Source organism: Gossypium raimondii, chromosome 10, assembly GCF_025698545.1.
Source record: "Gossypium raimondii isolate GPD5lz chromosome 10, ASM2569854v1, whole genome shotgun sequence".
Lineage (NCBI taxonomy): Eukaryota > Viridiplantae > Streptophyta > Magnoliopsida > Malvales > Malvaceae > Gossypium > Gossypium raimondii.
The window spans coordinates 9,771,713-9,797,458 of record NC_068574.1 but is presented as its reverse complement, the minus strand read 5'-3'; the positions used below and the strand labels follow the sequence as shown (position 1 = coordinate 9,797,458).

Below are 25,746 nucleotides of genomic sequence, written 5' to 3'. Positions count from 1 at the left end.
CTTTATTATTTTGTGTTTTTTCTGTTTTTCTTGAGATTTTCTGTTTATTTTGTATTTTATTTTTGGAAATTTTATATATTTTTCTGATTTTAATAATTTTGGACTTTGAAAAATTTACTGTATTTTTTATTTTTCACCTACTTTCTGAATAGAAGAAACCACATGGAACAACTAAACAAATTCTTTAAAAAGAATTTATTCCCTTTTTTTATGTATATTTGTTCTTGGTGGCTAAATTCTATTCCAACTGTTCACATGTTTTTTCATTCCTCACTCAGTTCCTTTGTATAACAGCAATACATAGGACAAATGCATTTAGAAGCAAAATTTATACTAAAAGTAGAATTTGGATGCTATAGAATAGATGCCAAAAGATTTACAATTGTAGGTTTTTCACTTCACTTGAATCTGAAAACACTTGCAAGCAATCAGGATTTTGAACTTTGCAGAAAAGCTCACCAATCTCACAAATAATTTACAAAGTAATGGAACTGGCATAAGAAAACACACACACACATTTTGACAAGAAACCAAAACATTTTTGAGATATATACAATGGGCTAAAAAGAAAAAACTGTAGTAGTAATTCATTGGTTACATGTTGTCGTCCATATTTGCGGTCCGGAACGGCCAACAAATCGAGCAAATCCTGAACCAAAAACCTTTCTCCTTCTTTGGTGGTGCTGCCTTGGTATCCCTCTTGGCAACGAGATTAGCCATGAACTCAACAACAGCCTAATGTAGAAAGAAGTTGAATGAGTTAGTAGCTCATAAGAAATCAAACAGGAAAGGTCCCAGCAAGTTAAATTTGTAGCCAGATTAGCATTACCTGAGCACCCAATTTGATTACTTCTCTTGGTGGAACTTCCAATTCTTCCCCACATTCAATTGATCTCAAGGTTTCCCCACATCTCAAGGTTCAAGACTCCCTCTTACTTCACAATGTACCTATTAAAAATTATTGTAACCTACTTAAGTTCCATGTAGCAAAGGAAAAGCACAAGAATAAACTAGAATTAAAGCTGGATGACAGAACATATGCTTCTGATAGAAATATTGACAACATCAAAACAGAACATCAAAACAGAACACATTCAAACAGAACACATCAAAACAGAACACATCAAAACAGAACACATGCCTACCAGTTATGTTTGTAACTTGTGCTTTAAAATTAAGTTCAATTAATTGCTTAAATCTATAGCCCCTGAAATAAGAAGAATATAGAACATGGCATAGCTACATTTTCACTCTTTCCAAATTATACAATCAAACAATACATACACACACAGACATGCATCAAATTCTGATCGTATACAACTTGACAGTTTCACATCTCTGAATAGTTCATGAGTTTCAGCCAAAGGATTACAGAAGTTGCTGTAAAAGACAGTGATTGTTTTTTATTTATTTCTAACTACATTATGGTCTCAAAGAAAATGCAAACCTCAAATGGAGGGGAAAACAAGTGCAAGTGACCATAAATAGCTATGCATTTCAATGCTCAATTAGATAACCAACACTCAGATTTGTGCATAAAGTGTAATGTGAAATTCTTGATATCTTTATTAGGACATTCTATGTATAATAATCTAAACTTATACATTCTATGTATAATTATCTAAACATAGATAATAAAGTAGCACTCTGTTGCTAGAAGTAGCATGACAAGGTCTAAGGCAACAGAAAACATGTGAATTGAGCTATAAAGTCAGTATGTTGGACACAAGTGCTGGACATGGGTACTTCAAGAAAAATTATTCAAGCAGATCATGCCCATCAAATTTCCAAGTAATTAAAAACATCTTAACATCATTTGATATAAATAATTTCAAACCATCAAATATATATATAAAAAGACAATATTCTCGAGACATTTAGGTCCTCTAGTGTCCTCCTTAAGAGCTCGGTGTTTTACGTATTTTTTATATATGACCATAAATCTCGAGACATTTAGGTCCTCTAGTGTCCTTTTCATTCTACATACGTTCCAAAGGGAGGAGGCGAAATGAAATATATACCTGCTTCTCAAGGCTTACGCTCTCAGTTATGTCACCACCTGCTGGAGCAGTATTCGAGTCTGCATTCCTGCAGGACATGAAACAAGTGGCTCAACATTTTCAGTATGATAAATAATGACATTAGTGAAAAGATAATAGAGGATTGCCAATATCAAACCACCTTTCATGCATAAAAATGGCCTGCTTATCTGGAAATGAATCTATATCAGGAGCCACAGAACCAACAACGCCTTGGTCTGCAGATTCTAATTTCCGCCCTCCCTATACAAATATTCGTGTCAATCCAAAATATTCTCGGTAAAAGAAGTCACCAAAGAAATCAAACAAAGCCTACAGGAGACTCACATCGGAAGTATCTTTCGTCCACCCCGGAACTTTATCTGAAACAAGGGCAACATACTGCTCCATAGCCGCCTCTGGACTCATGTTCCCCAGCTTTTGCCAAGCATTCCTTGCACAATGCAAGCAATAGTTATGGAATCCGAAACAACTTGATTAGCAATCACATGATTCTAACAGCATGGTAAAACACTTCAGTTGTTTTGACTTTTAGACATTTTCCTATGGTAATAATTCCATGTTTGTGTCAGTCATCCAATATCCAGCATTTGATTTCAAAATCTAAAGAAGAACAGAACTATATCCTACTATACTTTCAATTAATAATCCCCAAAACAAGCAGGAACCAGAACAAATCAAGAACAATAGCAAAACAGTTGCAACAATTTCCAGTTTCATCTTCTAGTCACTAACAGCAAGAAGCTAATATCTGAATCAGTATCAAACGAACCAACGAAAACCCCATTAACCAACAGATATAAACACACAAAAATCCAGAATTTGGTACACGCAATAAGTGAAATTCCAAGAACAATCAATCAATACTGGTAAAAGATATGGAAAAAGGCAAAACTTTTGGAACAAAAAACATATAAAAAACAAGGCAAACCCAGAAAACGAGATAAGAGCACAATCACAATGCAAAAGCATGTCAATTTTTTTTCCTTCAATTCTCTGTAATAAACAAGAACCGAAACAAATATTGCAATACAAACAGTTTTAGCTTAAGGATTGAACAATTTTTCAATCACAACGCAACCCATAAAACTATTTCGCTTCAGGAAACAAATATTCTTCAATCACAACGCAACCCATAAAACTATTTAGCTTAAGGATTGAACAATTTTGTCAATCGAACATGCATCAAAGAAAAGCCCAAAATTATCTGACAAAAGAAACAAATATTGGCGATTTGAGCCAAAAGAAAACTAACCTGTAATGAGGAAATCGGGGAAGAGTGCGAGCTGCTAAAATACCTCTGGAAAGAAAAGGGAAATCGATTTTAAGGGAACAGTGAAAATACCTCCACAAATCGGTTTTTCGTTCTTGATAAAATGAAGAAAATAAAAGGAACGATGAACAAGAACCGATGGCAGAGTGAGTGGAAGGGAAAAGAAATTACCTGTGCAAGAAAACGTGGGAGAATCGGGCAGAAAATGGAAGCTTTATGATGAGGGTAGAAAATGGAAAACAAAAGATGAAAAGGGGGCGGAATAGCCAATAGGCGCTGAGGGAGCGTAATGCCTGTTACGCGCAATAAGGGTAATAGGCCAGTAACCGATTCAGGGGAATCCGAATACAGCGAACCAAACAGCCGTTTGGTAGTGGGCCCGCTGCATAGGGGGGAATACGCATGCATTCCCCCAACCAAACGCCTCCTTAGTTAGTTTAAGTTTGGTGATTCAGCTTTATATGATCAACAAACTTTCGATTCGTGAGAGGTTTAAATGAAATTTTTAGAATAGTTTTGTGATTATTTTTTAATGTTTTAAAGTTGAGTAGCTAAAACGTAAATTTATTAATAATTTAATCTCCTTCAATATAATTTACCCTAATTATTAAAAGTAAAAACAGGAATATTAAACACTAAGAAAAGGACCCAAAAAAAATTCGTTAAAAGTAGGAAAATGAATATTAAACAAGAAGAAAAAAATAAAAATTTTGTTAAAATAGTTTGCGGTAAAGTACACCTAATATTACTAAATTGATCATTTTAACTTCAAAATTATAAAATGGTTATCGAGTTATTTAAAATTTTCATTTAAATCACTAAACTATTCAAAAGTTTTAATTTAAATAATTGGACTGTTAAATTTTCTTTTTAAGTTTGACTAGCAAGTTTCATCAACGATTCAATGATTAATACGGTAGATCAATATCTATTGGCGAGTAGAATAACATATCTTACATTCAAGTTGGTCTGATGATCAATGTTCGGGATCAGAGAAGAAAGCTTTCAATTACTGTAAGTAATACAAATAGAAAAAACTATACAACAATAATTTTAAAAGCGAACTATATATTATATTTTAAATAATTTATACATACAACAGGTTCGTGTATGACACAAGTAAGAAAACCATTTAATACATAGTGATCTTCTCACGGATATTTTAAAAATATTTACTTCTTACAATATAAATTTGAATTTAAGTTAAAACATTCAAAATAAATTTTTTAGAATACTACTTTATATTAATGTTTTAATAATATATCTTTTAAATTTTATTTGTTGACTAGACTAAAGGAAACAAAAATGCTTGATTATATGTTATTGAAATTTTCAACTAAAATTATTTGCCTGCATTTTATTTTTTAAAATATTATTTTATACTTTAAATTTAAGTATATTCTTTAAGTTGTTTATATCTCTTGAATATTATATCATTAATATTTTAATTAATACCTCCTTATTCAAATAATAATAGTTTTATAAAATGCAATATTAACCCTTGCATCACACAGCATAGAAAACTAGTTAAACAATAAGAAAAAGAACTAAAACTAGTTAACATTTATCTAAAATAGTTATCAATATAACTAGGATAAACTATCAAAATAGTTATTTTTGTTTGTCTCAAGTTACATTTTAGTCACTTATGTTTGAAATGTTACGTTTAGTCATTTTCATTATCGTGTTGTAACATTCTAGTCATTTAGCCATTAATTACCGTTAACGGTGTAATAGTAAGTTGACCGATATGTTAAATCGTCATTTTAAACGAAAATTTTAGGTTAAATTCTACAATTAGTCCCTATATATATTTTTTTATTTTGAGCAATTTAATTTTTTCTTTTATATTCTTTTAACTTTTTTAATTTATTTTCCATTTTGCTTTTGCTTCTCCCTCTGTTTTCCTCCTTCTCTATTTCTTTTAAATAGTGTTTCTATATTTTCCATTTATTAAAACTAGTCTGCAAGCTTGCCTCACTCGAAAAAATTAAATTGTTCAAAAAATAATAATAAAAGTATAAGGACTAGTTTTAACAAATGGCAAACATAGAAAGATTATGTTAAAAGAAATGGGGAAGGGAGGAAAACAGAGGGAGAAATAGAAGAGAATGAAAAAAAAAAAAGAAAGTTAAAAAAACATAAAAGAAAAAAAATTAAATTGTTTAAAATGAAAAAAAATGAGGACCAATTGTATAAATTAACCTAAAATTCTTATTTGAAATGATAATTTAACGTGCCAGGTCAACTTACAATTACACCGTTAAAGGCAATTAACGGCTCAGTGACTAAAATGTTACAACACGATAATGTAAGTGACTAAAACGTAATATTTCAAACATAAGTGACTGAAATGTAATCTAAAGTAAACAAAAGTGGCTATTGTAATAGTTTACCCATATAACTATTTAGATTAATTAATAATATTATAAAATTAAAGAAATTAAATAATACGAAATTAAAATAGAAGAATTAAACCCAAAAAACTAAAATCATAATTTAATTTTTGACCGATGCCTGTTTAGTACAGTGGCAAGCAGTTAAATACATTTGAATAAAATTTCGAGTTCGAGTTTTGTTAAATGGAGACATTGCGAGGTTTGTCCACATTTTGACCGATGCCTGTTTAGTACAGATTGATACATAGAATCTGCTTGGTTTTATTACCAAACAGATAATAGAAGCAGCTGGTTCAGAAAATCCGATCAGACTAGATTGTGCAAAACGTATCATTGTTGATTTTTGAAGAACCGAAGGACTTGATTGTATACAATATCCTTGGCGTTGGTTCCCATGATGAAATCGGCATGGGCGTAATCTTTGATGAACTGAACCATGAGCTTGTCCTCATCATGGAACTTGAGGCTGTCCAGCAATAGTAGAACATCTTTAACATCTGAAAGAGCGTCTTGGCCGCCGTAGCTGATGAAGATGGGAAGGTTTCGTGGGATTGCGGAGATGTTGTAAACTGGTGGCTTGGCTTCTCCGTAGTGCATCCGGTTATAGTCCGGTCTGCCGTAGTTGTATTTCGCTATAACTCCGTCTCGAACAGCTGTAACTTTCATCTCCTACTCTTTAGTCATTTACAAGTCTCGTTTATGACAATTCTGAAAGGCTAGAACACATATCTAACATCATCATATAGATGATGGAAAAACCGGGTTCCAGGACATTACGTATCGGGATTTGATCGTTACTCTAGCGTACGCTTATTAAGCTCTTAAGTAAGTCTGAAAAGGACTATACGTACATGAGGACGACAGCAAATCCCGAAGACAATGTAAGAGATACGTTCTAGAACCCGAGTTTCACGTACGCAAACAACATGGAGGAAATGCTACAAGGAGAGTTGGGTTTCATAGACTCACTCTGTGCCAAGTGAACCATGTTTTTGGTTGCTGTGGATTGAGGCTCATTCTTTATGAAAAGATCAACGGTTGAAAAATTGAGACAGCAATTTTTTCCTTGAATTTACAATAACAAAATGAATTCAGCATATTTTATCACAACTAATTCTATTCCTATGCATTGATTTGATTGTAGTCAAATAATGAATCTTATAATCTACAAATATATTAGTTACATCCGAGTTCGAGTAACATAGGAAAGCTGTGTATCCGGTATTGCAAGCATTAAGATTGAAGAAGTTGAGCATGGATTTAGTACCAGTAATAGCAGTTAACAGGTCATAGCAGTCAACCCCAGGGTAATTGCATAAACGCTTGAGAAAAGCTGATGCCTTCTGTCTGTCAAGAGCAGAGAAAAACAGGATCTAAGCTCTTGATTCACATGAAATCGTTTTCGGTTGGGTTGTGTTTGTGAACATAACTGATGCTATTGTAGCCGTAATCTTATGTTCCCACCCTTATTTTAAATCGTTAAACATAGTTAGAATGAGGGTTTAGTCCCTGAGAAAAAAAAACAGGTTTTGAGCTATTGATTCTCACCCTTTTGGATTGAATTCAGCTACTCCGAACCAAGTAGTGATCTGCTTGCCAAAACCAATGAAATGTTTAAAACATTAGTATAGTGTTGTTAAATGTTGAATGAAGAGAGTGTTCCTTACTTACGGACCTCACCAACAAAGGCTTTAGCGGCAACCATGCCAAGTGCAGTATTCATGTGGCTCAAGTATGCGATCGGGCTTAGAAACGCTGCGGATTTCAGCGTGTCTGCCTGATGCCCCTCTGAGAATGATGCCAGACCTATAAGAGTTCCCTGTCAATCACAATGTCCCCATTATATTCGTATTGTTGTTCATGCTGAATGTTGTATTTGAAGACAAATAAAAAAGTGGGACATCTCACCAGGGAATGACCAATGTAATGAATCTTCTGCTGCGTCTGGTTGAAGACAAAATCAAAAACAGCTGGTAGATCGAAACTCACCAGTTCATCCCACGACCAATTCCAGAACTCCTGCCACTTTCAACAATCAGTTTTAAGTTTTTTTGACATTTTTATTACAGATGAAAAAAACAGGAAAGGAAAGAGGAAAACCGGCTGGGCGGAATCAAGGGAAACATGTTTTCTGCAGAATCTGGTGCCTCTGGTGTTGGCAATCCAGACATCGAATCCATTATCAGCCAAAATCATTGGTAGATTTTGTTGTGGTGAATTCAGGAGCCATGTCATTCCATCCTGACAAACCAACCCAAATAACACAATAGTCATGCATCTAAACGTGGCCTGTTTCATGCCATCATCAGTTTCGGTGCGTAAATCAAGCCTAATCTTTTCTTTAAATTTTAAAAAAGTTATCCTTGAATGGGGCGAATTAAAGTGTCGTCTTGGGTCGACAAATTGAGTGCACGGCACATGTTCTTCTTTATTTGAGCCTTTTAACTTTTTAATTTACTCATCCATTTTTCCCTTCCCACCCAAAGACTACCTTTGTTTTGATATTAAACTCAATTCAAGATACTTGAATATTGGGTGGAGGACTCACCACAAGGACACCATGTTGTATGAGTATAGGCTGCTTCTTGGTTCCAGCATTACCGTTCCCTTCAAAACGTCGCTCTGGAATTCTTTGCATGCTAAGGATATATCCATCTTTTGTTTTCACCTGCAAAAACAGTTAATTAATTAATCAAAAAGTAACACCAACCGAAAACTTTGTATCAATGTTGTTCATACTTCATGTTCTTGGCATTTGTAACCATGGATAGTCACCGAGGTGGCGCATATCCCACTGACTGCTGCTGAACCATCATTGCTGAGGAACGAGCCACGGGTCGAGCCATATGCTTCATGAGGCTGGACCACCAAGGCCAGTAATAAGCTCAAGGAGGCCAAACGTAAGAGCTCAGTAGGAGCCATAGCTTGCTAGTTCTTTTTTGGGTATTTCTTTGAGGCTAAAATCAATGGCTATACAATTATATATAAAGACAAAGGAAGAAGATAAAGAAGCAGAAGGAGAGGGAAAAAGGTTACTGGTTTTCTTTTATGTATATAATTCCTTGCACTTGGAACTGTCAACTAAGATTTCCAGGCTTAAAATATGGGGGCTTTTTACAATATTTCCTGTGAGAAGGGAAGCGAAAGTGGGACCAGAGATGAAGCATTTCTTTTAAAAAGAAAATTTATCATTTAGATTTATTAGTGAATTATTCATTTTGTGAAACAGAGCAGAATCGGTGAATTATTACATTCGGTAGCCGTTCCATGCATCTATCAAAGAAACCATCTCCCTCTCCCCTAGGGATTTTTTCAACTTATAATGTGCAACGTGACTGGTTAGGATAATTTTTTGTCAACCCTAATCCAAATTTTCAATAAATATCCAAACTTACCTCATCCCAAACCTTATTTAATATATTACCACTAACTCCCCGAAATGATTTTCTCAATCCTGCCTCGTTGGTGTGAAACCCGAATTTTACAAAAAGAAAAAGTTGTATATCATGTTAAATTTTATAAAATTAAGATGTAATAAAATTATATGTGTTGTAAAATCTTATAAAATTAAGTGTGATTTGGGTTCGAATCACGTCTTTTCTCTCTTCCTGTAATTCACAAAAAAGAAAGAAAATTATAATTTTAAATATATAATAATAGATCGGAGAATTTTACTTAAATTAATTCTAATTTAATCTCAAAATTTTCATTAAAGAATATAGTATTATATATTACTATAATTTAATTTTTATGTGTAATAAATTATGTAATATATATATAATTAATATATATTATAAACTTAAAAACAAATCACGCTAAGTTGAGTTAGCGCATTAAATTTTAAATCTAGGCTTCGTATTTTTGAAGTATAATAATTTTATTCAAAAAATATTCTAGCTTAGACAAATACCTGATAATGTAGAAGGTTACTATTAACGGCATATCTTATGTAAAAAAAATTTAATGTGTTGTAACTAACCCGATCCATAATAATGAAGAAGCCCGGTCCTTTTGCATCGGATACGGGTCGGTCGGGGCTTTGTTGCTGGTAAATGGTATAGAGAGAGAGAGAAGAGTAGCAAACGAAGCAGCGATAGCGAAGTCTGTTTTTCGTTTTCTCTCTCTATAACTCAAAGTCTTGGTTTGCTGGAAGAGAAGCCAAAACCGCAAAAGCCTATACCTTCCAAATCTCTTCAATCTTTCGTAAGACTATTGCACAGAAGGTTTTTTCTTCTTCTTTTTTTCCTTTTTATTTGTTACGTTGTTCGTTCCCTCTTAATTCCTCTCTTTTACTTCCACCTTTCTCCCCTTTATCTAATTTTGTAAAATTGGAGTTCTTTGTTTCGCGCACTTTTTATCTTTATTTTCCCTTCATTTCCTCAATTTTTTTGGTAAGATTTGGTTCGAATTCTGTGTCTTTGTGGCTTTTGCAAAAATTAGGGCCTTTTGGGGGTGTAGGTACCCTTTAGGGTTCAACTTCTAAAGGTTCGATTTTGAAGGAAAATTTTGCTTATTTTGGTGCTTTTTATTATTGGGAATTTGCTGAGTTAGCTCGGGATTTACTTGTTCTGAATGCTTTAGGCTTGATAGGTGTTTGATATTTCGCCTAAGTGAACTAGATTTGGGATGTCCATGAACAACAATAATCCCCCCAAGAGCCTTGGAGCGTCTTCGTCTCCCTTCAGTAATGCGGGGATGCCTGGAAACCCTGTATTCTCGCAAGCACAAGCACAAGCACAACTTAGTGCTGGTTTTCAAGCTCAGTTTCAGCTATCCCAAGCTCAGGCCCTTGCATTGGCTCAGTCAAAAGCTCAGGCCCTTGCTCAAGCTCAAGGGCAGGTAGCTCATGCCCAGTTCCAAGCACAACTTCAAGCTCAAAGTTTGTCCCTTAACCAAGCTCAAAATGCTGGCATTGGTAATATAGGTTCGTCTTCGCCATCTTTTTCTACTCCTGGCAGTGCAAGTGTGAAGAGGATCTTTCAAAGGCCCCCTATGCGTCCTCCTGGTGTTCCGATGACAAACACAATGTCCCCTTTGAGAATGATGGAACTTACACCTGCCGCGCGAAGAAAGAAGCAGAAGCTTCCTGACAAACAGTTACAAGAAAGAGTGGCTGCAATTCTTCCCGAATCTGCTTTGTATACCCAGCTTCTTGACCTTGAGACACGTGTTGATGCCGCGGTTGCTCGGAAAAAAGTTGACATCCAAGAAGCACTTAAAAACCCTCCTAGTGTTCAGAAAACTCTTCGAATATATGTTTTCAATACATTTGCTAATCAGCTTCAGACAATTCCAAAGAAGCCTAACGCAGAGCCCCCTATGTGGACCCTTAAAATTATTGGGAGGATCTTGGAAGAGGGGATAGATCCAGATCAGCCTGGGTTTGTTAATAAAACAAACCCCTTTTACCCGAAATTTTCGTCTTTCTTCAAAAGAGTGACTATCTCTTTGGACCAGAGATTATATCCAGATAATCATATCATTATATGGGAACATGCTCGATCTCCCACACCACAAGAAGGTTTTGAGGTGAAGAGAAAAGGGGAAAAGGAATTCACTGTGAATATAAGGTTGGAAATGAATTATGTACCTGAAAAGTTTAAGCTTTCTTCAGCTTTAATGGAAGTCCTTGGCATTGAGGTTGATACGCGCCCCAGAATTTTAGCTGCAATTTGGCATTATGTGAAGGCTAGAAAACTTCAGAACCCATACGATCCGTCCTTTTTTAATTGTGATGCACAGCTTCAGAAAGTTTTTGGGGAAGACAGAGTGAAATTTACCATGGTTTCACAGAAGATATCGCAGCATTTGTCTCCACCACCACCCATACATTTGGAGCATAAAATCAAGCTTTCCGGGAATAGTCCTGCTGGAAATGCATGCTATGATGTGGTAGTTGATGTGCCCTTTCCTATACAGAGGGAATTGTCTGCTCTGTTGGCAAATGGAGAGAAGAGCAAAGAGATTGATGCTTGTGATGAAGCAATCTGTGCTACCATAAGGAAAATTCATGACCACTGTAGAAGACGTGCATTCTTCCTAGGATTCAGTCAATCTCCAGTAGAATTTATAAATGCTTTAGTTCAGTCTCAGAGCCAGGATCTGAAAATGGTAGCTGGAGAACCTAGTCGAAGTGCTGAAAAAGAGCGGCGATCAGATTTCTTTAACCAATCTTGGTAAGCTCTTTTTTTTTTTCTGTTTTGTTACTGACTTGCAGGTACTGTTGTTATGTATCATTTAGCTCTAGTTAGGAACTGTAGCGGCCTAGCCTATCACTTCAGACATGCAGCCATTGCTACTGATACTATCTTGATTCTTGAATTCAAAATGATTTGGTAGAAACCTGAGTCTTTGATTGACCCTTCTATCATATTTGCTTGTGCCTTGTCTAAACTGTTTACCAATTCTTCCCTCTCATCGCCGAGTGGTGAGTACTGTTATTACTTGAGATTTTTTGTTCTTTGCTAGAGCTCATATGTGAAACAATAGACAAGCGGGTGGCGGATCATCATGTTTTACTTCATTCACGCCTGCATCTTGTTTAAGCTTCGAGACTTAATCTTAAAATCTTTTGATTGACACGTGACAACTCTTGCAGTATTTGAGAAAGATAAATCTGTTTGCAGTCTAAGAACCTAATGATAACAATAAAGGTGATAATAGAATTTCCGAAAAACTATGAAAGACATAATCAAGTTCATTTTTGGTGGTTCTAACAGGGTTGAGGATGCCGTGATCCGCTATCTGAATCGCAAGCCACCTGCTGGAAGTGATGCTCCAGGAAGCATATGAATCATGCAAAGCCACCTAGTGGAAAGTGATGCTCCAGGAAGAACATGAATCATGGTTCCGAAGGTATCGATGGCTTGCTAGGTTTTTCTTTGATTTGAATCATGTATCAACTGAACTGTAGACCAGTCCTTTAGTGGAAGTAGAATTACAATGTTGTTGGATGAGGATTTAGAGAGGGATGTAGAACAGGAAGTAGCTTGTTTAGGCATGGTTATCGTCAAACTTTTTTAAACGAAAAAAAAAATAGAAATTAGCATGATAGTTTTATTTAGTTCAATTTGTAATTTATATATGGTACACTCCAGGATAATCATACCTTGATTTAGGATACGAGTATCAGATGTTGTTATGTGTCTCAAATGTGGGTGTGTCCAAATTTCTAAAAGCTCTTTCATGTATTTTAAGGGTCCTTAAGAGAGAGATCCTTACATCAATGCCTGAAAAAAATGTTGTGTACTAGCAAGTCAAGAAAAATCCTCATGAAGAGTTTGGACCAGCATGCCTTGGTCTCCCTTTAATCAGTGCATGACAATTTAACACAAACAATAGTAGTTGAATTTATTAATTGTTTTTTTTAGTAATATACGGAAATAACAAGTGATAGTTTGAAATAGCAAAATTAAATGAACTTAAAGAGTTACCATTAGGGTTACAATTTTAAATCTTATTTGGATGGTCTGAAGCTTATTACAACTTGTTGCTTCGATTAAGTTTTAATTCAATCAGACTATCTTGAAGCTTATATTGCAATTCAGAAAGGTTCCTCTAGTTATTCTAATTCTACTCTCGTTAGAAGAATTCATCAGTTCTTACAAAGAATAAATCGTTTGTCAAATTGGTGTGCGATAGAAAACTGAGTCTAATTTTGTTCTATTTATTTATTTTCACCAAAAGAAAGGAATTTAACATTTTAATATTGTCAAAGTGACTAATGTTTTTGGTATTACAGATTTCTGACATGTTTAATAACTGTGGTTATATAGAATGACATGTTATTATTACGCGAGGTTATTAGTTATATATGAATTATAGGTAATATTGGTAGGGTAAAGGAAGTGTTTTTGAAAAGTCTGATTTGAAAATTATTTTATAAAATTGGGTTTCCTAAATTTTAGCATTTAATAGTGTTGTTAAAAATTTAGATGATATTTAAAATATAATCATAAATAATATTTAAATAATTTAATATAATGATATATGAAATATAAATTATTTTAAAATCTTAAATGCCTTTTAAATAATTAAATTTCATAAAGACATTATTGTCCCTCTCAATATATTATCTCCAAAATTCAATCTAAGTTTTCATATTAAGAGTGTTACATCCAACATTTGATGGTAGTCAAATAACGTGTTTAATCATTATTTATAATTCAATGTATTTTATGTAATATTTATATTGATATACAATTTTTTATTGAAATTTATTTCAATATAAAACCTTATACATTTGAATTTGTAATAGTTATATTTTAATATTTTAAAATATAATTTTATATTCAAATAAAATTTTACAAATAATTAGTTTCTTAACAATATTTAAAATTTATATTTCATATATCAAAATATAATAATGACTTACAATAATTTCTTTTATTATTTATTGAAATGTCATAATACTTTGCTCAAGAATAAGCTTCTTAAGTATACTGAGAAAGCTTAATTTGTCATATCAAATTATAGTAGATCAAACTCCCTCACACTTAACTATTTTCTTGTCCTCAAGCAAACACATCAAACATGTCAAAGAAAAGACGACTCTTGGACCAAATCAGACAATTTAGTCACATAGCAGTTAAACATAAAACTCGTATAAGAACTACCTCACATGCAACTTAAGAGTGATACCTAACTAACTGCTTATTCCTAATGTAAACATAATTAGTTCACTAAGTTCAAATGTCAATAGATGTAAAGGCAATGGAAATGAACATATGCAAAAGTGTTATCCATTAAAATAAATTATGTGGATTGCTCATAGATATTTAAAAAGAATTGGTCATGTTCGTTCAAACAAATGCAAACTATTTACGAATTATTGTGTTGGTGACTTATTTTGGTCCCAAAGGTCTTTTAAGGTTGTAGCATTCTGAAGTTTAAGACGATTCGAAATTCAAACAATAGATACTCAAAATAGGTTCAAGCAGTGGCCTCAGTTGCAAAGGCAAAAGGTATGTTTACAGACCACCATGTGCGATCCCAAAACTGTACCATGACTATTTCTAATAACAATACCCACACAGGACGTGCTGGAAGGGGAGTGGAAGGCCGCATCAAAGATAATTTCTACACAGCGATCCTAGAACTGTACCATGACCATTTCTGATAACAATAACCGTTCAGCACCAATCTGGCGCCCGAAAAGCTTCACCTATGCTACATCTAGTTCTAGTAAGTAAGAATCAACCTTCTGAATTAGAACATGCATCTGTATGATTATACTGTCATGGACATGGCGATTCTGAGCATTCCATATAAATCATAAGTCACACACAACCCTCCTGCAATTTGCAATTGTGTAAACATGAAAAATATAATACTACCAATCCTGTAAGCATGTTTTCGAAAGCTCACTAGGCCTGGAAACGTGTAGGTCCATCCAAATGCCAGCAACGGAGGGGCAATACCGAAAAATATGCTCCAAGGTCTCAGCACCCGCCAAGCACCGAGGGCAACAAGCATCAGAACACAATCGTCTGTTGTACATATTAGAGAAACTATACGTCAAGTTGTAATTTTAATCTTTGATGGCAGTCGTAAATTTCATAATTTTGTAAATAAAGGCTTGTAAATGTCATAAGCACTAGATGAGCGAGAGCAACAAAGTAGGCGATAGACATTGCGAACCAAGTACTCCACCGAACTTTCTCTCCCAAACTAAAGTAACATTGTGAGCCTTTCGAGCGAGAAGGACACAGAGGACCTTCACTACCGTAGCGTCATCCAGCACAATTACAAATGATGTATCATTCCATTGTCTATTTTCATGGTCAATAAACTCTGCAACTAAAAGATCAGGTGAATGAACCCCATGATTTTGTAGCCCGGGGATCCATGTATCATCCCAGACTCGGATATAAGAGCTCGTACCCACATGCCAACTCAACCCCGAATTCAACAAATCTTTTACAACCAAAATGCTTTTTCAAAAATAAAAAGGGTAAGTTCCAAACTCAGAATGCAAAAAATCACAACACATATAATATTTCTATTTAAGAACACACGCAACTAAATTTTTCGGATTACTAAATAAACGCCAACCTTGCTTGGCCAAAAGAGCAATATTAAACTGCGTTAACTGTCGGAAACCCATTCTGCCCAAATCCATAGAATTACATAGAAAAAGACCAATCACACCAATGGATCCCCCACGCCTACCATGATTCTTCTACCAAAATCGACCAACAATTCTCTCCAAGTCCGAACAAAAAAAAGGGGAAGTAAGGAACACGACATAGCAAAAGTGGGAATAGCCTGCAAAACACTCCTAATAAAGATTATTTTCCAACCATGAGAGAAAGGTCGTATACACCAATTATCAATCCTAGTCCGCAATCGGTCTTTTAAATGCTGAAGCGCCCACTTTTTATTTCTTCCAATGATATTCGGCAAACCTAGATACCGCTCTGGCTCTATAGAAACACGAACCCCTAAAAAGGTCATGATCTGGACCTCGAGTGATTCCTTAACGTTCGAACTAAAATAGATGACTTGTCAAAATTCACACATTGATATGAGGAACGCTCATAGTTGTACAAAATCTGTTTCATTACCGACGCTCCTCATTGGTCTCTCGCCAAAAAAGGATGCATTCATCTTCAAACAATAGATGGGATATTTAAGGACCCCCAAACTAATAGTTGGCCCCTCAACTAGACCATCCCAAAGTGCAGATCGCTTAAGGGAAGACAAATCCTCGCAACAAAGAAGGAACAAGTACGAGCTAAGAGGGCCTCCCTGCCAGAGTCCTTTGGCCAGAACAAAAGAAGGACCCATATCACCATTCAAAAGAACCGAATAGAAGACAGAATTGACACAGTGCATAATAAGATCGATCCAAGGTTGTGCAAACCCCATACGCAACATTATTTCTTCTAAAAAATCACATTGAACAAGGTCTTAGGCCTTGCTCTTATCCAATTTCAGGTTAAATTTCAATTCAAACCCCTTTTCTTATGTCCAAACCTATCAAGAATCTCGTAAGCCAAAATAATGTTATTCATAATCAAATAACCCGGAACAAAAGCGATCTATGCTTTATCCACACACAAGTGCAATACAGACTGGAACCTATTGACCAAGGTCTTGGAAATGATCTTATATAGGACGGAACAAAGGCTAATAGGGCGGAACTAAGTTATCCGTGTGGGATTCGTAGTTTTAGAAATTAGCATAATGTTGGTTTTATTTGTATCAGCCAGAGACGTTCTACCATGTAAAACATTAAGATAGTAAGCACTAATGTCCTGACCAACAATATGCCAATACTTTTGATAGAACAGCGCCAGGGGCCCATCAAGGCCCGAGGTTTTGGTCGAAGCCATTGCCTGTAATGGCTCGTGGATGTCGTCATACGTAAAAGGCACCACAAACAAGGCATTCATAGCATCAATAACACACAGATCAACCCCTTTTAGAATACTTCATGGATCCCTAGTCCTTGAAAAGTAAATATATGCTGAAAGTAGTCGGTTGCCACACCACATGACCCCTCCTCTGTACGGACCAATGTATCATCATCCGAAATTAAACAATGCACTCTGTTAATCCTCCAACGCTGCATTGCAAACCGATGGAAAAAACATGTGTTTCGATCCCCTAGTTTTAGTCTATTAGCCCGAGTTCTCTGTTCCCAAAACAATTCTGTCTTATCAATCTTTAAATTCATCTCCAAACGAGCTTGCAGTAGCTCCATCAAATTATCATCCATTCGATCTACCATATCAAAAGTCTAGAGTTTGCCACGCAAAGTCTGAATCCAACCACCCTGCAACCTAGCAGCCCAGCCCTTCAGCCCCTGACAAAGCAGTGCCAAACGATGGGGAACACAACCCTCAGTACTATCCCAGAGCTGACGAATCTCAGATTTACAAGAATCATTAAGAACCCACCATGACTTGAAACAGAAAGAACACATCCGATGTCGAAAATGTCAATCAGTGTCAATCAAAATGGGTCAATGATCTTAAAGGAAAAGACGAAAATTGGTCCCACCAAGCTGAAGTAGCAACCCTTCGGTCGAGTCGTTCACAAATATTATTGGTAGCTATATTACCCCATTCCCAAGTGAACCACAGACTCATAACCCAAATCCTCTAAAAACTAGTTTGACAGAACATTTCGAAATTCTTTCATACGGAGTTCCTCTCTAACCATCTCGCCTCTCTTCTCATAAGAATAAAGGATTTCATTAAAAATCCCTACAGACCAACCAAGGAAGACTTTGATCCTGCCCCAAAGTTCTCAAGAAGTTCCAAGCATCTGATCGAAACCGCGCATCTGGATACCCATAGAAACTTGTGAAGCGCCAACGATCAGTATCAGCAGATTCTTGAACAGTAACATTGATATGAAAGTGCGAGAAACTGTGCAAATCAAGGGTCACATCCGAACGCCAACCTAAATTGAGTCCCCCTTGTATACCATCTGCCCCAACCTCAATATCATACAGAAAACCACATCATATATGAACACCTTCCATACTAACCGAATCCAATTTTATCTCCATCAAGAAGACAATTAACAATGAGTGTGATGCGGGAGAGAAAACGAATAGGGAACAGAGAGAGAGATTTGAAGAAGAAGAGAGAAAAAAGAGAGAGATAGAGATGTTTGTTGAATAATTCCTTGAATAATGCTTCCCATGCAAAACATGCAGGTTTAAAGAGATTACAACGAAAGAAATGACGTGGACAAAATCTGTTATAACAAAACGCTCCGTTTCACTACTCCTTAAACTCCCCGTTTTGACTTTAGCTTTTAAAATTCTTTAGCTAACATTTCAGCTTACAACAGTACTTCCTTCCTCGAAAACAGCCTTGTCCTCAAGGCTGAAAATTTGGAAATTTAGTTTGTATTGCTGGGAAAGCTTCCCATGTTGCATCTTCCGGAAATGAGTTGACCCATTCTACTAAAACTTCCGTTACTGCTTGGCTGCCTTTCTTAACTATCCTCCTGTCGATAATTCGGAATGGTTCCTTAAACAAAGCCCCATGGTCATCCACCAATGGCAAGTGATCTTGGGTTGGATTCATTCCCACATGCTTTTTCAATTGAGAAACATGAAATGTAGGGTGAATCCGGGAGTGTTGCGAAAGTTGTAAAGTATAAGCCACTTCCCCCACTCTCTTAATCACAGGAAAAGGGCCATAGTACTTTGGGGACAACTTCTGGTTGGAAACCTTCCGAATAGTCTGTTGCCTATATGGTTGCAGGCGTAAGTAAACATGTCACCCACCTGAAAACTCCTCTCCAATCGGTGCTTATCTGCCATATGCTTCATACGAGATTGAGCCTTCTTGAGACAAAATTGGAGTAGTTTCCGAGCAGCTTCCCTAGCTTGTAAACTACGATCCACGACTTCTACAAGGGAAGCACCCGCCAAATAAGGCATGTGTGTGGGTGGGGGCTGTCCGTACAAGGCCTCATATGGTGTGAGTTGAATCGTGGAATGATAGGAAGAGTTGTACCACCACTCTGCGAGAGGTAGCCATTTGAACCAATGTGCAGGCGTTTCTCCAGTCATACACCTCAAATAGTTCTCCAAACAGCAGTTAAGGACTTCAGTCTGCCCATCCGTCTGTGGATGATAGGCTGTTGATAACAACAACTTAGTACCCGATTTCCTAAACAACTCCTGCCAAAAACTGCTAATGAAAATTTTGTCCTTGTCCGATATTATAGAGTCAGGAATGCCATGCAACTTGTAGACTTGTGCCAAATATTCCTGGGCCACGTCTCTAGCAGTGAATGGATGACTCAAAGCTGGGAAATGACCATATTTGGTCAGGTGATCAACCACGACCAAGATAACAGTCTTTCGATTTGATGCAGGTAAACCTTCAATAAAATCCATGCTGATTATAGACCAATTCCTGTTAGGTATTGGAAGAGGTTGGAGAAGACCAGAAGAAGCTACTGATTCACCTTTGCATCTCTGGCAAATTTCACATTCGCGAACCCATCTCTTAACATCCGTAGTAAGGCCCTTCTAATAAAGTTGACTCGAAAGCCGTTTCTGAGTAATGTGCACCCCCAATAGCACTGGCATGGAAGTGAAAAAATAGCTCTCGACGCAGTTGAGAAACCTTCCCCACCACGATCTTCTCTTTTCTGAATAGAAAACGACCATCCCACGAATACTTTTGATCATTATTTCGAGTCTGCAAAACGCTCTGAATAATTTTCTGTAGGCAGTCATCCAACGTGTAGGATCGTTGTACTTGCTCTAAAAGTCCCGAAATCACCAAACTAGTTGATAACTGAAAGTACTGGCAGTGGTCAAACTGTGGATATCGAGAGAGAGCATCAGCAACCTTATTATTGATCCCTTTCTGTAGGACACTTTGAAATCATAGCCGAGCATTTTCACGACCCAACGCTGCTGGAAAGGAGTAATGACCATTTGCTCAGATAGAAAATGCAAGCTCTGATGATCTGTCCGGATTTTGAAATGCCGTCCCACCAAATAAGGATGCCACTTCCGCACCGCCAGCAGGACTGCCATCATCTCTTTCTCGTAAATCAACAACGCTTGATGGCATACCCCAAGAGCTTTGCTGAAGAAAGCGATGGGCTACCCTGCTGCTGTAGAACTGCCCCAATACCCACCCCACTAGCATCAGTATCTACCACAAATTCTAGCTAAAAATTTGGTAGTGCCAAAATGGGTGTTGAGCTCATAGCTTCCTTGAGTGCCAAAAAAGTTTCAGTTGATTTGTCAGACCAATTCCACCCATTCTTTTTTAACAATTCAGTCAACGGTCGAGCGATCACCCCATAATCCTTGATAAACCGTCTATAGTACCTTATGAGGCCAAGAAAACTACGCAGTTCTTTTACTGATCGAGGGACAAGCCAAGCAGAAATACAGTCAATTTTTGAATTGTCCATAGAAACTGTACCCTCCTGCAGAATGTGTCCCAGATATTGGATATGAGAAGAACCAAAACAACATTTGGCCTTGTTAGCATACAACTGCTGTTCCCTGAGAATTAACAAAACCGCCTTCAAGTGTTGCAAGTGTTCAGACCACGAACTTGAACAAATGAGTATGTCATAAAAAAAAACCAACACAAATTTCCGTAGCAAGGCTTTAAAAATTGAATTCATAAGGGCCAGGAAGCTTGAGGGTGCATTAGTGAGGCCAAAGGGCATTACTAAGAATTCATAGTGTCCCTCATGTGTGCAGAATACCGTTTTGTGTACATCAGATTCCCACATACGAATTTGATGGTAACCGGATCGTAAGTCCAATTTAGAAAACACCTTGGCTTCCCCTAGTACATCCAGTAGCTCTTCAATCACTGGAATAGGAAATTTATCCTTGATCGCCTGCTGGTTTAGTTGTCTATAATCCACACATAATTGCCAACTCTCATCTTTTTTCTTAACCATGACAATAGGGGAGGCAAACGAGCTTGTGCTATCACGAATAACTCCAACTTGCAACATCTCTTGGATGAGTTTCTCCATTTCATTCTTTTGAAATGCTGGATATCTATAAGGCCAGATTTTGATTACTGCTCCTTCATCCCTTAATGGAATCTTATGGTCATGCAGCCTGCGAGGTGGTAACCCCTTTGGGACCTGAAATACATCATCGAACTCCCTAACAGCTCTTGAAGCTGGTTCGCATGGCTCTTGTCCTCCGTAGTGGAGAGTGTCATTTGTTCAGGAGAGCTCAAAATAGCTGAAAAAAGTCCCATTAGTTGCCCCATAGTTGTGAAACATCGCGGATGTGAGCCCTTATTGCCAGCTGCTAGGGACCCAGGCATAATGCCCTGAAGAACACAAGATTCCCCTGCTAGCTGAAACTGCATGGTTAATGAGCTGAAATTCCAAATAATGTCTCCAAGAGTCAAAAGCCACTGCACACCTAATACCATATCGCACCCCTTTAAAAATAGCACCATAAAGTCAGTTGTAAACTTATGGTTTTGCACCTTCCACGAAACCCCTTTACAGAGCCCTCGAGTAAACAGTCTACTACAATTTGCTATAGATACTCGCAGCTGGTCTTGACGCACCACTGGCAGAGACAATCTATTGACCAGTTTCAAGTCAACAAAATTATGTGTGCTCCCTGAATCGATCAATATGATAGCTACATTGGTCCCCACTGTAGCAGCCATTTGCATGGTATTGTGTCCTTGCAACCCCGTCAAGGTATTCAAGGAAATTGTAGGTGACTGAATCCCTTCCTCCTCAGTTTCGCTTGCTTCTAACTTGTCAAAGCATTCTTGAAAGTCCTCATTCTCACCATTGGAGTGAGGTTCGAATAGAACTTGATACAATTAGGATTTCATGCATTTATGTCCTGCATCATATTTAACCCCACACCAGAAACAAAGGCCTTTCTGTTTTCTTTCTGCCATCAATACTGGATATATGCTCTTAGATTCGGAGTTGTTGGATAAGACCCTAATAGGGGACTAGCCACTCGCTACAGATTTCGTTGGAAATGAGGTATGCCTTGATATAATAGAAGCATTGCTAAAATTTCTAGGAGAAGTAACACAAAAAGTTGTAGACCCTTTTCCCGAATTCGAAACGAGAACTTCAATTTTTTTAGCTAACTGGAAAGCTTCCATTAGCGTGATGGGGCAAATAGATCCAGATAATGACCGATTTCAGCTTTCAAGTTTCCCATAAAAATACTAAGAGCATATGATTCAGGCAATTGTAACTGATTTAGTAACCCGACAAAAAAATCTTGAAATTGCTCAACAGTACCTTGTTGTTTCAGGTTGACCAACTCCCTCATCGGATCCCCGAAAATCCCGCAGCCAAAACGATCCTGAAGACTCTTTATATACGCCGGCCAAGATAGCATGTGCAGATCTCTATGACGCTGAGAATAGAAATGATGCCACTCCAACGCTTGGCCTTCCAAGTTCAACATTACAAGGCGAACCTTACAAGCATCAGGGGTACCTTCCGCTTCAAAGTATTGCTCCAACTTGGTCCACCATCCCCGAAAATCGGTGCCGTCAAACTTGGGACATTCTAATCGGCTAAGTAGGGCAGAAATTCCCAGTGCAAACGAAGAATTCTTTATCTGTACATTACCTCCATCAGAAACCAAAGGGTCTGTCTGCATTTGAAGTAGCTCGGCATTCTTAGGTAAGAACCTCGGAGGAACTCCCAAAACCCCCTTCCCTTTGTCCTGTGGAACGTTTGCTGACGACCCAATTGGTGGTGGTCCAAAATACTGAGCCAACAAAGCTTGAAAATCACCCTTAAGCTCGGTTTTGAAATCCTGCAGTCAGGTATCCATTTTGGTCTCCATTCTGGTCTTCAATTGCGCGATTTCCTCTTGCATTTTCGAAAGTTCCTGCTGCATATTGCCACCTCCTTTTGCAACCTCGTCGAGACACCTTCGCCGGTCATAAAAGGAATCGTGAAAGCTCTGATACCCTTGATGCGGGAGAGAAAACGAATAAGGAACAGAGAGAGATTTGAAGAAGAAGAGAGAAAAAAGAGAGAGATAAAGATGTTTGTTGAATAATTCCTTGAATAATGCTTCCCATGCAAAACATGCAGGTTTAAAGAGATTACAACGAAAGAAATGACGTGGACAAAATCTGTTATAACAAAACGCTCCGTATCACTACTCATTAAACTCCCTGTTTTGACTTTAGCTTTTAAAATTCTTTGGCTAACATTTCAGCTCACAACAGAGTGCATGAAATAAAAGGCCTCGAAGTGGAAAATTAAAAGAAGGAAGGCCTACAAGTTTTTTTTTTTTTTCATTTTAATAATTTCCGTTAATCAAAAAATTTTATTTTGATGTATTTATGATTTTTATTCTTTTATCTATTTTATGTATTTATGTGTATAATTTTTTATGTGTTTATATATATTTTAAATTTATATATTTATAATTGTTATATATTTTTAGAATTTTCTAATTTATTTAAAAATAATTTTGAATTTTTATCATTTTATTTAAAATTAGAATCAATTTAAAAGAAAGCATAAAAGTTAAGGATTAAATTTATTATTAGACCAATTAAAATTATCATGTCACCTCTGTTAGGTGTTAAGTCATTAACAACCGAAAGTGCCCAAATTGTAACTTTTAATATTTAGTGACAAAATAAAATTTTGTATGAATTAGTGATTATTGATTAATTTACCTAAAAATATTTACCAAATTAGGGTTTTAAATATTTAATTCATTATAACATTTGAGCTTTTTATCTTTTTAAGTGTAGGAAGTGTTTTAATATACCCAACAAAATTAAAGGATTAGCCTTTAATATTATTGGTAAAAATCTTATTTATTTTAATTTCATACAAATTATTAATGTGAACACTAAAACACACCTCTTTTTATTTTTATCTTTTCTCCTAGCTACATGTCAAATTAAATAAGTTAATAAACTATTAATTTCTTATTAATGTAATGCTTTATTTTTTCTATTGGTGCAAGTAGTGCAAATAGAAAACCGTATACAACAACAATTTTAATAGCCTAACGGTTTAAATGAAAACTTTAGAATAGTTCAGAACAATTTTGTAACTTTTGAACTTAAGTGAAAAAATATAAACTTACTAATAGTTTAGTGATGTTAGGTAATTTACCCTTAATTTATATATATATATATATAATTAGAGTAAACTAGGACGTAGTCCCTTAACTATTAGTAAATTTATTTTTAGTCATCCAACTATAAAAGTTACAAAATAGTTACCCAACTATTCAATTTTTTCTTTTTATCACCCATAAATTACTTGACAGAAAGATAACTTGACAACTTTTAAAATTGGCATAATAGCAAATTTAATCCTCAACATTTATATATTGTGTCAATTTAGTATTGATTTCAAAAAAAAATTAGCCCTCAACATTTACATATTGTGTAATTTGATCTTTTATTGTAATTTTATTTTTATTTGTGACACGAGGGTTTTAAAATACTTGAGAAAAGATGAAAGTTATTATCTTAGGTTTTTAGTGTTCTCATTTTTTGTATAGTTTTGATCAAATTTAATTCATATATTTATATTTTTAGCTTTTCAAGTGAAAGAATTACAAGAGAAAAGCAAAATTAGAAAGAAAAAAAGGTGTAAATGTCGAACGCTAAAATTTTTAAAATCAAGATTAAATTGATACGATGTATTAATATTGAAGGTTAAAAGCTATCACGTTATTTTTCGGTGACCAAAGAAAACTATTTTATAGTGACTAAAAGAATAATTAGATGTACCCAATATTAATTTATAATTGAATTACGTAAAAAAAAATGGATTAAATTCGTATTTCAATCTATCAATTCTATATTGGTTTGAATTTTTTCTCCATGGTTCTAAAAATACAACTAAATATAGAAAATATCACAAAAATCCTCTACGGTTATTTAGTAGCTTCTTCAAGAGAGCTTCACGACCAGGAAATCGATTGAAAATCTCCACCGTCTGATCTTTACCAGACCCTTGATTCCTCTCCAACCTAACACTACCACCGGCGCAGTCACCGCCAGCACCACCCCAACTCTTTCTTTCTTCAGCCTCATCCTTTCCCTCCTCTCCATCCTTTTTTCCGCTAAAACCCCATCTTCACATCTCACTTTCTTCCCTTCTTTACCTTCCCTAATTCCTCCATTGTCGTTTCCCCCATTGTTACCCTCGATTCTCGGTAACCTTCCGCCATTACTAGTCCCAAGAAGCTCGAACTTAAACTTTACTCCAACCAAATCTTTCACTCATTTCCAATAACGACACCGAACTCTCATCCTTAGCCGCAATCCCTTTCGCATTGTTTCCACTCAAAACATTCTCAGCAAATTCCCACTCGATTCTACCCTTATAAACTGGGTCTTCGAGCACTTGATCAGCTAACTTCGCCCACCGTTCATAATTGCGGGCACGGAGGTTCTTCGAAACCCATCGGAGATAATTGGAAGGGAGAGTTCCGAGCATCTTACCATTGTGTTTGCCGAAATGTATGATTATATCCGTTGCGCCGTTGGAATCGGAAACGAAGCTGGTAATGAGATTTCTTGGGGTTTGAATGAAG

The 25,746-nt window shown here is 36.2% G+C and overlaps 3 protein-coding genes across 5 annotated transcripts; 1 reads left to right on the top strand and 2 right to left on the bottom strand.

Moving 5' to 3' along the window:
- Positions 1 to 327: 327 nt before the first annotated feature.
- LOC128034121 (acyl-CoA-binding domain-containing protein 5-like) lies at positions 328 to 3,477 on the bottom strand. The gene is made up of 6 exons (XM_052622883.1): positions 3,295 to 3,477; positions 2,367 to 2,472; positions 2,182 to 2,282; positions 2,022 to 2,088; positions 830 to 948; positions 328 to 735 (listed from the first exon to the last, which is right to left on the bottom strand). Exons 2-5 carry the CDS (start codon positions 2,445 to 2,447, stop codon positions 913 to 915), a joined length of 285 nt encoding a protein of 94 aa, XP_052478843.1. The 5' UTR covers positions 2,448 to 2,472; positions 3,295 to 3,477; the 3' UTR covers positions 328 to 735; positions 830 to 912.
- Positions 3,478 to 5,784: 2,307 nt separating this feature from the next.
- Positions 5,785 to 8,813, bottom strand: LOC105774928 (triacylglycerol lipase 2). Of its 2 annotated transcripts, none has more exons than XM_012597495.2 (9): positions 8,451 to 8,811; positions 8,260 to 8,379; positions 7,812 to 7,952; positions 7,620 to 7,730; positions 7,387 to 7,530; positions 7,260 to 7,300; positions 6,979 to 7,058; positions 6,681 to 6,776; positions 5,785 to 6,364 (listed from the first exon to the last, which is right to left on the bottom strand). In XM_012597495.2, exons 1-9 carry the CDS (start codon positions 8,631 to 8,633, stop codon positions 6,042 to 6,044), a joined length of 1,239 nt encoding a protein of 412 aa, XP_012452949.1. In that variant the 5' UTR covers positions 8,634 to 8,811; the 3' UTR covers positions 5,785 to 6,041. The 2 variants fall into 2 exon arrangements, with proteins under 2 accessions (XP_012452949.1, XP_052478711.1); XM_052622751.1 differs by having other exon boundaries at positions 6,223 to 6,427; positions 8,451 to 8,813.
- A 961-nt stretch (positions 8,814 to 9,774) lies between these two features.
- LOC105777264 (SWI/SNF complex component SNF12 homolog) lies at positions 9,775 to 12,863 on the top strand. Of its 2 annotated transcripts, none has more exons than XM_012600419.2 (3): positions 9,775 to 9,934; positions 10,293 to 11,887; positions 12,431 to 12,863. In XM_012600419.2, exons 2-3 carry the CDS (start codon positions 10,338 to 10,340, stop codon positions 12,501 to 12,503), a joined length of 1,623 nt encoding a protein of 540 aa, XP_012455873.1. In that variant the 5' UTR covers positions 9,775 to 9,934; positions 10,293 to 10,337; the 3' UTR covers positions 12,504 to 12,863. The 2 variants fall into 2 exon arrangements, with proteins under 2 accessions (XP_012455873.1, XP_012455874.1); XM_012600420.2 differs by having other exon boundaries at positions 9,789 to 9,914.
- Positions 12,864 to 25,746: the final 12,883 nt, after the last annotated feature.

Bases quoted from the DNA above. Each gene is read 5' to 3' on its own strand.
- LOC128034121 (XM_052622883.1), bottom strand. From the start codon at position 2,447: ATGAGTCCAGAGGCGGCTATGGAGCAGTATGTTGCCCTTGTTTCAGAT. The intron at 2,283-2,366 runs GTGAGTCTCCTG...ATATTTGTATAG, and splicing joins GGACGAAAGATACTTCCGAT to GGAGGGCGGAAATTAGAATC. The intron at 949-2,021 runs GTATATATTTCA...AATTTTTAATAG, and splicing joins GCGTAAGCCTTGAGAAGCAG to GTACATTGTGAAGTAAGAGG.
- LOC105774928 (XM_012597495.2), bottom strand. From the start codon at position 8,633: ATGGCTCCTACTGAGCTCTTACGTTTGGCCTCCTTGAGCTTATTACTG. The intron at 7,953-8,259 runs GTGAGTCCTCCA...TTGGTTTGTCAG, and splicing joins TACAACATGGTGTCCTTGTG to GATGGAATGACATGGCTCCT. The intron at 7,301-7,386 runs GTCCGTAAGTAA...TTTGGCAAGCAG, and splicing joins CTAAAGCCTTTGTTGGTGAG to ATCACTACTTGGTTCGGAGT.
- LOC105777264 (XM_012600419.2), top strand. From the start codon at position 10,338: ATGTCCATGAACAACAATAATCCCCCCAAGAGCCTTGGAGCGTCTTCG. The intron at 11,888-12,430 runs GTAAGCTCTTTT...TGGTTCTAACAG, and splicing joins GATTTCTTTAACCAATCTTG to GGTTGAGGATGCCGTGATCC.